This window comes from Theropithecus gelada, chromosome 14 (assembly GCF_003255815.1).
Source record: "Theropithecus gelada isolate Dixy chromosome 14, Tgel_1.0, whole genome shotgun sequence".
Lineage (NCBI taxonomy): Eukaryota > Metazoa > Chordata > Mammalia > Primates > Cercopithecidae > Theropithecus > Theropithecus gelada.
The window spans coordinates 100,071,496-100,085,216 of record NC_037682.1 but is presented as its reverse complement, the minus strand read 5'-3'; the positions used below and the strand labels follow the sequence as shown (position 1 = coordinate 100,085,216).

Here is a 13,721-nt window from a genome sequence, read left to right as displayed (position 1 = left end):
CATATATTGCTGGTACAGGGTTGTTACAAAAATTTGGAAAACTCTTTGGTAGTCACTAGTACAGCAAATTACAGATGCTCCTTGGCTTATGGCAGTGTTATGTTAAGATAAACTCATCGTAAAGTGAAAATATCATAAGTAAAAACTGCATTAAATACACCTAACCTGCCAAACATAACTTACCAGTTTAACTTAGTCTATACTGTAGAGCAGCAGTCCTAACTTTTTGGTGCCAGGGACTGGTTTAGTGGAAGATAATTTTACCACAGACTTGGGATATGGAGGATGGTTTTGGGATGAAATTGTTCTACTGCAGATCACCAGGCATTAGATTCTCATAAGGCGTGTGCAACCTAGATCCTGTGCATGTGCAGTTCACAAGTGGGTTTGTGTGCCTGTGAGAATCTGATGCTGCTGCTGATCTGACAGGATGGGGAGCTCAGGCAGTAATGCTCCTGACGCTCACCTCCTGCTGTGCGGCTCAGTCCTAACAGGCCACGGACTGGTACCAGTCCATGGCCTGGAGGTTGGGGACCCCTGTTGTAGAGTATCAGTTGTTTACCCTCATGATCATGTGACTGACTGGAAGCTGTGGCTTACTGCCACTGCCCAGCATCACAACAAGAGCATCATACCACATATTGCTGGCCTGGGAAAAGATCAAAATTCAAAATTTGAAGTGTGATTTCTACTGAATGCATATCACTTTCACACCATTGTAGTCAAAATTGTAAGTTGAACCACTGTAAGTCGGGGCCATCTATATACTTACGTACCATATACCTCATGACCTCTCATATTTCATTTCTGGGTATGTAACAAAGAGAAATGATTGCTATAACCCACAGAAGACATAAAAATGAATGTTCACAGTAGTTTTATTCATTTTAACCCAAAACTAGAGACATATCAAATGTCCAACAATAATATAAATTGTCATATATTCTATTATATGATGGAATGGTAGATAGCAGTGAAAAAGAACTAACTGCTGCTATCTACAACTACATACATGAATCTTAGAGATTTATCACAGATGCATGTTGAGCAAAAGAAGCCAAGCACAAGAGAGTACAATACATATGTAAAAATTCATGGAGCTGTACACTTAAGATCTGTCCACCTTAGTGAAAAAATGTATGTATGTATATTATTACAGTTCAAATACAGAAAATAGGTTTTATAACAGGATCTCACACTTCATATTTGAATTCATAAAATTTTTAGTCAAGAGAAGATTATTTGGCAAAATTAATGTTGTCTTTAAGATTCTACAGTTTGAATAGCATCTATTTTCTGATCTAACCTAATATGATCAGGAGACCAGATTGAACTGCCTTCCGATAAAGGACCAAGAATTTTTTTCTCTACTTTCCATTTGGTGCAGCATACCAAACTAAAATCTAGAAAACCTATTATATACAATTCTTACATTATTTTATTTTATTTTATGTATTTATTTATTGAGACGGAGTCTCTGTCACCCAGGCTGGAGTGCAGTGGTGCAATCTCTGCTCACTGCAGCCTCCACCTCCCCGGTTCAAGCGATTCTCCTGCCTCAGCCTCGAGAGTAGCTGGAATTAACAGGCACCCAATACCACACCCAGCTAATTTTTGTATTTTTAGTAGAGACGGGGTTTTACCATGTTGGCCAGGCTGGCTTCAGAACTCCTTACCTTAAACAATCCACCCTCCTCAGCCTCCCAAAGTGTTGGGATTACAGGTATGAACCACCACGCCTAGCCGAGAATTTTAAACATGGCTTTTCAAATTTAACAATAGCTAATTAGAAAAGGTCATCTACTGTTGAATTTAGGTTGCTCAGTCATAATTTTTTCTTTGAATTTACCTGTAAGATAATATTTTATATGTAATATTTGACGACTTATTTAAAAGTTAAATTTTATGAGTAAAAAATTACTTGGCTTTTATGTTTATATATTGTATAAAGAGGAAACAGTTTGGTATCATTTTTTCATTTAACATAGAAGCTGTATTAGTTATTGATGTCCATAAGAAATTAAGTACTTAGCTTATAAAATATTTACTAATTACAAAAAAAATTTTTAAATGGCTGAGCACCTTGGCTCACGCGTGTAATCTCAGCACTTTGGGAGGCCAAGACAGGAGTATCAGTTGAGGCCAAGAATTCGAGACCAACCTGGCAACATAGACTCTTGTCTCTACATGAAAAAAAATAAATAAATACAAAATTAACCAGGCATGGTGGTGCATACCTGTAGTCTCAGCTATTTGGGAGGCCGAGATGGGAGCACTGCTTGGCCCAAGAGGTTAAGGCTGCAGTGAGCTGAGATTGTGCCACCACACTCCAGCCTGGGCAACAAAGTGAAATCCCATCTCAAAAAAATTTTTTAAACAATTTTTCTAATTTAAAATTGATTGTCTGAGGTTGGTTCACTTGACCTATTTCCTAAATAGTCAATATTTAGCAATTATTTAAAATAATAGAATGAGAAGTAGTGAATTGATACATACAGAATCCTGAAGAATAATATATAAGAATGATATATTTTCTTATAGGCAGAGCTTCTAGATGCTGCTGCTGGCATTCATGTGCGATTCAGATTAGGTGGAGTAAGTATGGATGAATGCTTATTTGGTAGTTTTAAGGCACATTTTTATGAAATTAAAACAATGTAATTTTTTAAATGTAAAACATTTTTGTAGTTAACATTACAATGGTTCTTTGAACTTTTCCATCTACAGGTTAAATTTCCACCTGATATATACTATAAGATTTTTACTCACAGACCTATTGAAGATCTGTGTGCTAACAGCCCTAGAAATTATGCAAAACTTCCAGCAAAGCATACATCTCATAATAAAAATGATCATCTTCAGGAAGAGGATCATAGTGGCTGGTATCATCGTATAGAAAACAATGGCTGGAGGCCAGTTTCTGATACAGTAAGAAAAATGTTAATTTTTAATCTTATGTATTTAGAAACCCATTTGTATTTTTGTATTTAATTTTAAAATTAATTTTAAAATCATTTTTTAAAATAATAAATCCTAGTAATTTAATTGATACATTTTGCTTAAGTTAGCTACTCGGGGGTTGCTAATAATACTTCAAGGCACAGCAATTTATCTTTTTATTACATTTAATTTTACTTTTAATTATCCACTTTGAATCTAGGCCATCTTTAGATACTCTCTGGTACTCAGCAGATTATATACTCAGTATGCGGATTGTAGAATGTGGTTGTTGAATATATTAACACTAAGTATGACCAGGCACTGTGGCTCATGCCTGTAATCCCAGCACTTTGAGCTGAGATGGCACCACTGCACTCCAGCCTGGGCAACAGAGTGAGACTCTGTCTCAAAAAAAAACAAACAACAACAACAAAAACAAACAAAAGAATATACCAAGTATGAAAAGTAAAAATGATCAAGGTATGAATTCATTCATTTGTTTAATAAACTATTGCATATCAACCATATACCAGACATTGTTCTGGATGCAGGGGATAGACTTAAGTAGTTTGCCTTTCAATTAGGGAGACAGTCAAGTAAACAGGATATTTCAGTACAGTGTAGTAAATACGTTAAGTGGTTTAATAAGGGCAAATATATAGTGTTTGGAAGGATTAACAAACTCTCCTTATTATCTAGGGTATGTGTGATAGAGCGGGGGAATGAGCTGGAGGGTGAATATAGACAACCAGTTAGGAGAAAGTGTCATAACGGGGAAACCACAAAGTCTTAGGACATGGTACAGGGACTGCTGCATTCCTGAAGGGTGGCTGTACTCCTTGAGAATTAGAGTCATCAAAAGCCATCAGCACTTAGAGTAGGTCAGGTCTATTCATATGAGAAGATGAGACACTCTTAGAATATATCTGTTTATCCATTCAACAAATACTTATTAAGTACCTCAGTACACTAGTACTTTGTTGGTCTATCTGTAGCATGTGCTTCTGAAGGCTGAGTGTACTACTCACCCGTCACTTAATTAGAAATACCTTGAAAGTATCTATCCTCTCCTCTGTTTCTATCTTGGCATATTCCTACTGAACACACAGAAGTTCTTTTCTATTGCCAGATAACCTCACAATCAATATTTCAACATTTTGTATATTCATTTTTGTTTTTCAATAGTTTTGGCTATCTACTGACAGTATAGTGGTAGAAGACAAAAAGGAAAGTGAATTCCATTTCTCTAAACTGAAGAGAAGGCAAGACTTGGAAAAGAAAAGAAAACTTAGAAAAATAGAGTGGATGAGGCAAATGTAAGTTGATGAAACACTTACTAAGGAAATATGTAGTATTTGGGGAAAAAAACAAATTTGAAATGAGGTATTGCTCCTCACAAGAGGGCATTAGCTGCAGGGGGTCTGCCCGCAGACCCTGACCCAAACGACGAATGAATAAAATGCACACTGACACACAGATACTCTGTTTTGCCCATCCTGCTGAGTGTCCGACCGCCTACACACCAAGAGAGGCTTGTCACTGCGGCTGGCCACCTTCAGCTAGGGAGACTCATATTTATTCATTAAGATTAGTTAACAAAAGCTTGAGTCAACGCCATTAGAGGGTAACTGACATTGTGGACTTCCCCAGTAAAAAGCACACATCAAAGGCTTGTCTTAAGACCACATGAGTAAACAAGCTAACTAGATAAAACTTCCCTACATCCCATTGTTTACTACTTTAAACTTTTTAACTAAAGGTAATGGGACCAGGCCGCCTTCGGCCCGGTCTATTACCGAAGTCATGTGAAAACCCTTAGGCCTTCCAAAAAGGTTTTGTGGCCATCATAACTAATATTTTTCCCAGCAGCCTTATTGAATCCCAACATTGGAGAACTATACCGCCTGATTTCAAGACTTACAAAGCTACTGTAATCATGATATTGTAGTATTGGCATATAGACAGACATATAGGTCAATGGAGCAGAATATGGAATTGTGAAATAAACCCCCATGTGGCTGGGCATCGTGGCTCACGTCTGTAACCCCAGCACTTTAGGAGGCCGAGGTGGGCGGATCGCGAGGTCGGGAGATCGAGACCATCCTGGCTAACATGGTGAAACCCCGTCTCTAGTTAAAAGGAAAAAAAAAAAATTAGCCGGGAGTAGTGGCGGGCGCCTGTAGTCCCAGCTACTCGGGAGGCTGAGGCAGGAGAATGGCGTGAACCCGGGAGGTGGAGCTTTCAGTGAGCGGAGATCACGCCACTGCACTCCAGCCTGGGGGACAGAGCGAGACTCCCTCTCAGAACAAACAAAAGTATCAAAGACAGAAAGTGGAAGTTACAAGGCTTTTTAAGGCCTTATCTTGGAAGTCACAGCAACATTTATTCTGCATTCCGTTGGTCAAACTCAAGTCCTAACAGGCCTAAGGGGGTCAAGTAAAAGGTGGGACTCACAGGAAGTTCCATATACATTACAGCTTCACTTGCAGTACAGAGGGGAAGGGAAGTCCTTCCGCCGGGATAGAACCTCAAGTAGCATACCTGGTTGTATATTGTGCCTGGAAGAAAAGATGGCCAGAAGTACAGATCTATAGATGGATGGTGACTGATGGTTTGCCTGGATGGTCAGGGATTTGGAAAGAACATGGGTTAGAAAATTGGTGACAAGTGGTCTGGGGAAGAGGTATGTGCAGACTTCTCCAAATGGGCACCAAGTGAGAAGATGCTTGTGTCCTATGTGAATGCTCACCAAAGAACAATCTCAGCAGAGGAGAATCTTAATAGTCAGGTGAGCAAGATGACTCATTCCTTGGAATCAGTCTTTCCCCGCAGCCACTGCTATCCTTTCACTATCCAGCCTGGATGACAGAGTGAGACTCTGTCTCAAAATAAATAAATAAATAAACCCCATGTATATTGTTAATTAATTTTCAACAGAGGTGCCAAGGGAACTTAATTGGGAAAAAATGGTCTTTTCAACAAATTGAATATTCAAATGCAGAAAAATGAAACTTGAGTGTTATCTTACAGTATGTGTAAAATTAACTGAAAGGAGATCATAGATCTAAATATAAGAACAAAAACCATAAAGCATCTAAAAGTAATTGATGGAGAAAATCTTAGTGTCTTTTGTTCTGGCCAAGATTTTTTAAAGAGGAAACAGAAGCTAGGAACTATAAAAGAAACAATTTTAAATTTTACTTCATCAAAATTAAAAGCTTTTGTTCTTTGACGTGTTAACAAAAATAAAAATACAAGCCATAGACAGGGATAAAACATTTGCAAAATATATATCTGACAAAGGTCTTGAATCAAGAATATGTTAAAAAAAAAAAAAAACAAAACACCTGTCAGTCACATTTTAAAGTGGGCAAAAAATTTGAATAAACACTCCATCAGTGAAGATATATACATAGCAAATTAGCATAACTCAACCAGTGACTGTCATTAATCATTAGAGAAGTGCTAACTAAAACGATAATGAGATACCACTACACACCCACTAGAATGACTGAAATAGTCTGTCATGCCAATTGTTGGCAAGGATATGGAGCAAATGCCAATTAGTGTGTGTACTTCAGAAAACAGTTTGGCAGGTTTTTTTTTAAACAAGTAAACACACCAACTATTCTACCTAGTCATTCCACCCCTACATATTTACCCAATTGAAATAAAAACATGTCCACAGAAAGATTGTATGTGAATATTCATAGCTGGTTTATTTGTCATTGTAATAGCGAAAAACCAGAAACAGCACAAATGTGCATCAGCAGGTGAATGGATAAATAAGTGGTAGGATATCTGCACAAAGGAATACTACTCAGCAGTGCAACAGAATGAACTACTGATACACAGAACGACATGGACAAACCTCAAAATAATGCTGAATGAAATAAATCTGTCAAAAAAGAGTACATACTCTATGATTTCATATACATACAGTTCTAGAAGACATAAATCTGAAGTGACACAAAGCAGATCAGTAGTTGTCTGGAGATAGAAAAGAGGAAAGAGAGAGGGATTCCAAAGGAGTACGAGGAAACTTTGGAGGGTGATGGATAGATTCATTTTTTATGGTAGTGATGGATTTACAGGTATAATGGACATATCAAAACTGTACATTGTACAATTTAAATATGTGTAGTTTATTGTACATCAACCATACCTCAATAAAATAGTAAAATAAAAAAATTTAAAAATCTGTGAAGAAAATCCGAAGACTTCCCTGGCAGCTCTGGAGTGGTCCTTTATCTCATAGCCGCAGCATGGGTTGAGGGCAACCCTGGGTTCCATTGCAAGGGTCACAGGATTACAATGCCTACAGTACTACCAAATGCTTAACCCTGCCAGGTCTTTTGCACTAACATAGGGGGAGAAGAAGTAGAACCCTGAGCCCTGGGATTAGGACATTTGGGCAAACATACACAAGGCTAAGAATCTTGAACTTCCAAAGTGCCTTGTTGGTGTAGGGAACCCTTGCTCTCCCTTTTGAGGGAAGCAGCGCAGCCCTTTTCTGCATAAAAGCCTTTCAGTGACTGCAGTGGCACAGTTGCCACACACACGTATGCTGATTCTCCTCAGGATTCCTCCTCCACTATTTCTCATTGCCTTTAGCTCACAAGGAGGTTTGTATTTCAGGACAGCCCAGACAAAGGTACAGGGTCCGCTCCAAGAGGAGATCGTTTATAAACCAGAAGAGTTACAAGAAATTACTAATCTATATTGCCAGAAGTCTCAGAAGCATTGTGTGAGGGTGGATTCTAAGGCTGTTAGATCAAGAGTTGGCTGAGCCAAATTTACTGATATGGCCATACTCACCTGGGATTGTGGATTTAATGTTTTGGCCAGAAATTATGTTAATGGTCTGTTAAGTTAGCTAATCAAAGCCTGATTTAGGTAGAGCCAACCAAAGCTCAACCTTTGCAAAATGCTGGAACTTCTCTGGTATACTATAATGTAGCAGGATTGATAAGGAATCAGAGAGACCGATGGGATTGAGGAGGATATTTATTATTTTAGGTGTACCAGCCCAGTCGGATTAACATCCAAAGGACTGAGCCCTGAACAGAGTTAAGTTACCTTTTAAGCACTTCATGGAGTTGGGGGAGATCTGTGCAGGGGGAAGCATGTTACAGAAGCGAGAAACCATAGTTAATTCAATTAATTGAGACATGCATTACATCATTTCTTACTTTTCAAGGAAAACATGTTTTATGACTTGAGTTTGTCTAGTGACCTTGCAGCTGCACAGCTAGAGAAACAGGGTCTTTACAATGCCTGGGAAAGGAGGAGAGATAAGGCTCACTAGCCACAGAAAAACAGGCAGTTAATTTTTAAAGCACTCCAGCTCTTACTCCTTCTCAGAGGGAATTGGGTTTTCTTATGTACAGCTGAGTTTCTGTTTACACATTCTTTAATTTTTTTTAATTCCTGTTCCATTAGAAAAAGAATTTCTAAAAGTTCAGGGAATTGTGTGTTTGTTTCTGTTATGTGTAATCTACTAACCCACCATCTAGCCATCACCCCAGGAAGTCCCAGGAGATACCTTTTTCATCAAGCTATGAAGTAATAGCTTGGTGAAGGGAGCAGCATATTTCTTTCTCTCTCTCTCTTTTTTTTTCTTTGAGACGGAGTCTAACTGTCACCCAGACTGGAGTGCAGTGGTGCAATCTCGGCTCACTGCAACCTCTGCCTCCTGGGTTCAAGCAATTCTCCTGCCTCAGCCTCCCGAGAAGCTGGGATAACAGGCATGCACCACCATGCCTGGCTAATTTTTTTGTATTTTTAGTAGAGACAGGGTTTCACCATATTGGCCAGGCTGGTCTCGAACTCCTGACCTTGTGATCTGCCTGGCTGGGCCTCCCAAAGTGCTGGGATTACAGGCGTGAGCCACCATGTCTGGCCCAGGAGCAGCATATTTCTTGATGAACTCTGTGGTGGCTGTCCTTTACAAGGCTGGAGATGACAGTGGGGAAAGCTATGATGGAACTGGTCCCTTTAGTTCACTGGGACTAATGGAACTTTGAAGTGGTAGAGGTCAGGTGATGACACAATTGCAGTGAGGCTTCCAGATGTGGCTTCTTCAACAGAGCAAATCAACACAGCGTCAGGTACCTGGTATGCTGCAGCTGACCTGGCAAATGTGTTCTTTCCCATCCTGATCACTAAGCAATAGGAGATGCAGTCTGCATTTTCATGGAAAGAACAGAGTGTTTTTACATCTTGCTCCCGAAAATATATCAGCTTTCCTGCTCTTGTCCCCAGGGGCTTGTACATCTGTTTCCATAGAACATAATGGCTGTCCATTACATTGATGACCTTACCTTGATTGGATGTGGTGAGCAGAAAATAACAGCTCCTTGGTGGCTTAGTAGGACAAATGCACACTAAAAGGAGGCAGATAAACTTTGCAAAAAGTTAAGGATCTGGCATATAATTGAAGCTTAAAGACATTTGAGCTATTCTTTCAAAAATGAGAGACAAGTTACTGTACCTTATACTGTCCATCTTGAAGAAGCACAACGCTTAGAGGCCCTCTCTCGATTTGAGAGCTAACATATGACATATTTTGGGGATGCTGCTCCAACCTCTTTACTAGGTGATCTAATAAAGCAGACTGGCTCCAGTGGGACATGGAGCAAGAAAGAGGTGTGTAGCAGATCCACAATGTGGTCAAGCCGCCCTACAACTTGGGCTTTATGGCCCAGCAGTCCCAACAGCATTAAAAATGTCCTTGGTAGTGAAAAACTATAGAGTCTCTAAAGAGACCTAATGGGAGGATCACAGCACAGACCTCTAGGGTTTAGGAAGAAGGTAATGAATTCCTTCCTCTGCCAGAAGCTATATTCCATTTGAAAATCTGTTCCAGATTTGCAGCTGGGTCCTGGTAGAGACTGGATGCTTGATAATAGGGTACCAAGTGCTATGATCATGAACTGACCTAGGATTTATCTAATCAATTAAACCATAAAATTGAGAGTATGTAGCACTGTTTCAGTATAAAATAATGCGGTCTATATGGGAATGAGTCTGAGAAGGTCCAGAAGGCCCAAGTAAGCTGCATGTGCAGGTGGCTCAGACTCCTGCAACTACTACTTAAGCTGCATTACCTCCACATTGTCTCCATACCTTTGGCTTCACAGAGAGTCCCCATGACAAGTTAACAGGGAGGAATATGTTGGAGAAAATAAGTTGGATCTGTACAGGATGCTGCACCATCTAAAAATGGACAGTTACTGATTTCAATTCCTCAGTTGGCCCAGAAAATGATCAAAAGATATCCTTCCAGTGAGCACAACTTCAGGTGGTATGTTTGGTTTTCCACTTCATTTGAAGAGGAAACAGCCTGAGGTAGGCATCTCATTGACTGTGCTGACCAACATTTGTAGTTTCCCAGCTGATCAACATTTGCAAAGAATAAAATTGGAAAATTGGTGAGTATAGGTCAGGGTAGAGGTATACTCAGAATGGATACAAAGTATATTTCTGTCCCATGTGAATGCTCTCCAAAGGGCTTATATGAGGCAGACAGCTCTCAGTATCAGATGGACAAGATGAACCATCTTGTGAATGTCAGCTTTTCCCCCTGGCACCTCAGTGGTTGCACTGTGGAGTCTTGTCCAAAGTGACCAGGATTACAGGGATGGAGGCTTTATATAGACTCAACAACATGGTCTTTCCCTCACCAAAGTTATTCTGGCTACAGTCACCACTGACTATATATCAAAGGCTATTGTTTTGCTCCCAGTAATGAGATATGCTGGCTAGTTGGTGACAGGATGATTATATTAGACCATTCCCATAATAGAGGAGGCATCCATTTGTCCTCACAATGATAGACAAATATTCTGGATATTAATTTTATTTCTCTGCCTGCATTACTTCTGGCAATAATACCTCTCATAACATAATGCATTATCCATCATTATTTTATTTCATACAACATTGCCTCTAATGGGGACCCATTAACAGCAAAGGAAGTGTGGTTATGGGCTGAGAGCAACAAAATTCCCCTACCATATGTGCCATCACCTAGAAACAGCTGGCTTTGACAGAGTGGTGGTATGACTTGCTGAAGTGCCATTACAGTACCAGCTGCGAGACAGCATCTGGGTAAATAAACACAGGAAAGAAGAAGTAAAATGCATATTGTTTTTCAATGCACATGAAAAATAATATGCATTTTACTTCTTTCCTGTGTTTGTTTACCTTAACACAATCTACATCTGTAGCTGAGCTCTGTATTTCTAATTATATGGGCATTTCTGTATCAAACTCAACAGTTCCAAAACTGAATTTCTGATCTTCCCCATCATAAAAGTTGCTTATTCTCAGTATTCCTTCTGGTCTCAGCTTATGACACCACCATTTAGCCAGTCATCCAAGCCAGAAACAGAGGGCTTGCCCTAGATTTCTCACTCTTATTAGTGCCTACAGGTAATCTGTCATCAAGTCCTATTAATTCCACTTCCAAAGTATCTCCCAAATCTGATCTTTTCTTTCATTCTCCACTGTAACATCTCATTTTTCATCTAACTTCTGATTAGTTTCCTAGTCTCTAGTCTCTTCGTCTTGTCTGTATAAACACTAAACTCTGTAGAAACACTGTTTCTTTTTCTTTTTTTTTTTTTTTGAGACAGAGTCTTGCTCTGCTGCCCAGGCTGGAGGGCAGTGGCGGGATCTCAGCTCACTGCAAGCTCCGCCTCCCGGGTTCACGCCATTCTCCTGCCTCAGCCTCCCGAGTAGCTGGGACTATAGGCACCGCCACCACGCCCAGCTAGTTTTTTGTATTTTTTTTTTTTAGTAGAGACGGGGTTTCACCGTGTTAGCCAGGATGGCCTTGATCTCCTGACCTCGTGATCCGCCCCATCTCGGCCTCCCAAAGTGCTGGGATTACAGGCTTGAGCCACCGCGCCCGGCCGAAACACTGTTTCTAAGAAATAATTTCCTTACTTAAAACGTGTTAAGGGCTCCCCATTACCTACACCCCCCATGATATTTCCTCTCCCTAGAGTGCTCAGCTGCATGACAACGACATCTTCATCTTTTGATACTTGGCCCAAGTATCTCCTTCTGAAACCTTCCCTTACCCACCTAGACACAATTAGGTACTTCCTTTTGATGTGCCCCATGGATCTTTTATATACTCATTGGTCACATTTTTGCAATTAACTGTGTATTTGTCTGCCACCTTCACTAGACTTTGAGTCCCTACAGAGCAGAGACTCTGTTCCATTTATCAGCACAGGATCTCAGACATAGTTCATGTTTAATGAATATATGTTGCTTATAGAATAAATAAATGAATGAATGATTTTTTTGACAGGATGTTCCATTTCCTTTTCATAGAGTTGCAGGGAGCGAATAAGAAATTTACTTTGTGTGCTTTGTTCATTTATGGCATTTAAGCACTCTTCATTCTGACTGTTGCTGAGAATCAGTAATGAACAAAATCAACAAAATTTTGATTTTTTTTCCCCCTATCTTACTAAAAGAATTCTGGCTTTTAAATCTTGTCCCTTCCTGTGTCCTATAGATCTTAGCTTTCCTCAACCTCCTTTGCAACTTAAGCTTTGATTCTTCCTAGGTCTTTGTTGTTTTAACTTCTCTCTCTGTCGTGACATTTAGACAAACATTTCTTATAATGTTTTTTCCCTCTAAATTTCCTAGTTTGGAAAGAATATAAGATCGTGTTAAAGTAAATACAACTAAAAATATATTGCAAAATTACCCATGAAGACAAAGTTTATGTCTTTTTTTTTTTTTTCCAGAAAGAGTCTTGCTCTGTTGCCTAGGCTGGAGTACACTGGCACCATGCCATCTCACTGCAACCTCCACCTCCGGGTTCAAGCATTCTCCTGCCTCAGCCTCCTGAGGACCTGGGGCTACAGCTATATGCCACCACACCCAGCTAACTTTTGTAGTTTTAGTAGAGCCTGGGTTTCACCATGTTGGCCAGGCCAGCCTCAAACTCTTGACCTCAAGTGATCTGCCCACCTTGGGCTCTCAAAGTTCTGGGATTACAGGCATGAGCCACCACACCAGCCAATTTTGTGTCTTTTAAAAAAATCACTAGTTTGTTTATAAAACAAATTATGTTTATAAAGTGATCTTTTATTTCTGATCACTCTATTTGAAACACTGTTGCTGCTTGCAAACCTGTTATTTTATCAATATACCATTTAATTATAATAGTAACTAATTTTAGAAGAGTTCAAAATCTGAGAATTAAATTATTTGAACAATTATTATGAATCTCTTGAAAACAGAGTGCATTTTATTCTTCCCTAATAAGAGAAAAAAAGATATTTGAATTGTTATATATCACTGTTGAAAAAAGATTAAGAGGCCAGGCACAGTGGCTCACGCCTGTAATCCTAGCACTTTTGGGAGGCAGAGGCGGGCAGATCACTGGAAGTCAGGAGTTTGAGACCAGCCTGGCTAACATGGTGAAACCCCTCTCTATGAAAAACACAAAAATTAGCCAGGCATGGTGGTGCGCTCCTGTGATCCCAGCTACTTGGAAGGCTGAGGCAGGAGAACTGCTTGAACCCAGGAGGCAGAAACAGTGAGCCAAGATCTCGCCACTGCACTCCAGCCTGAGCAACAGAGCATTTGCTGTCATGGATCATTATCCATTTAAAATCTGATGAAGTCGAAATTTCGTGAGGGCAAGGATGTATCTTCTCACTGTTAATAGCCCTACCACCCAATACAATGTCAACCTATGGTACACAGCTTACTGTGTACCAGTCATTGTTCTAAATGCTTTACATAGATTT

The 13,721-nt window shown here is 39.7% G+C and overlaps 1 protein-coding gene across 1 annotated transcript in view; it reads left to right on the top strand.

The window, feature by feature from the left end:
* C14H11orf65 (chromosome 14 C11orf65 homolog) overlaps positions 1-13,721 on the top strand; it is a 74,873-nt gene that overhangs the window by 48,744 nt on the left and 12,408 nt on the right. The window contains exons 4-6 of the mRNA XM_025357033.1: positions 2,542-2,595; positions 2,728-2,928; positions 4,126-4,256. Coding sequence (XP_025212818.1) covers positions 2,542-2,595; positions 2,728-2,928; positions 4,126-4,256 — 386 coding nt within the window. The remainder of the gene's footprint in view (positions 1-2,541; positions 2,596-2,727; positions 2,929-4,125; positions 4,257-13,721) is intronic.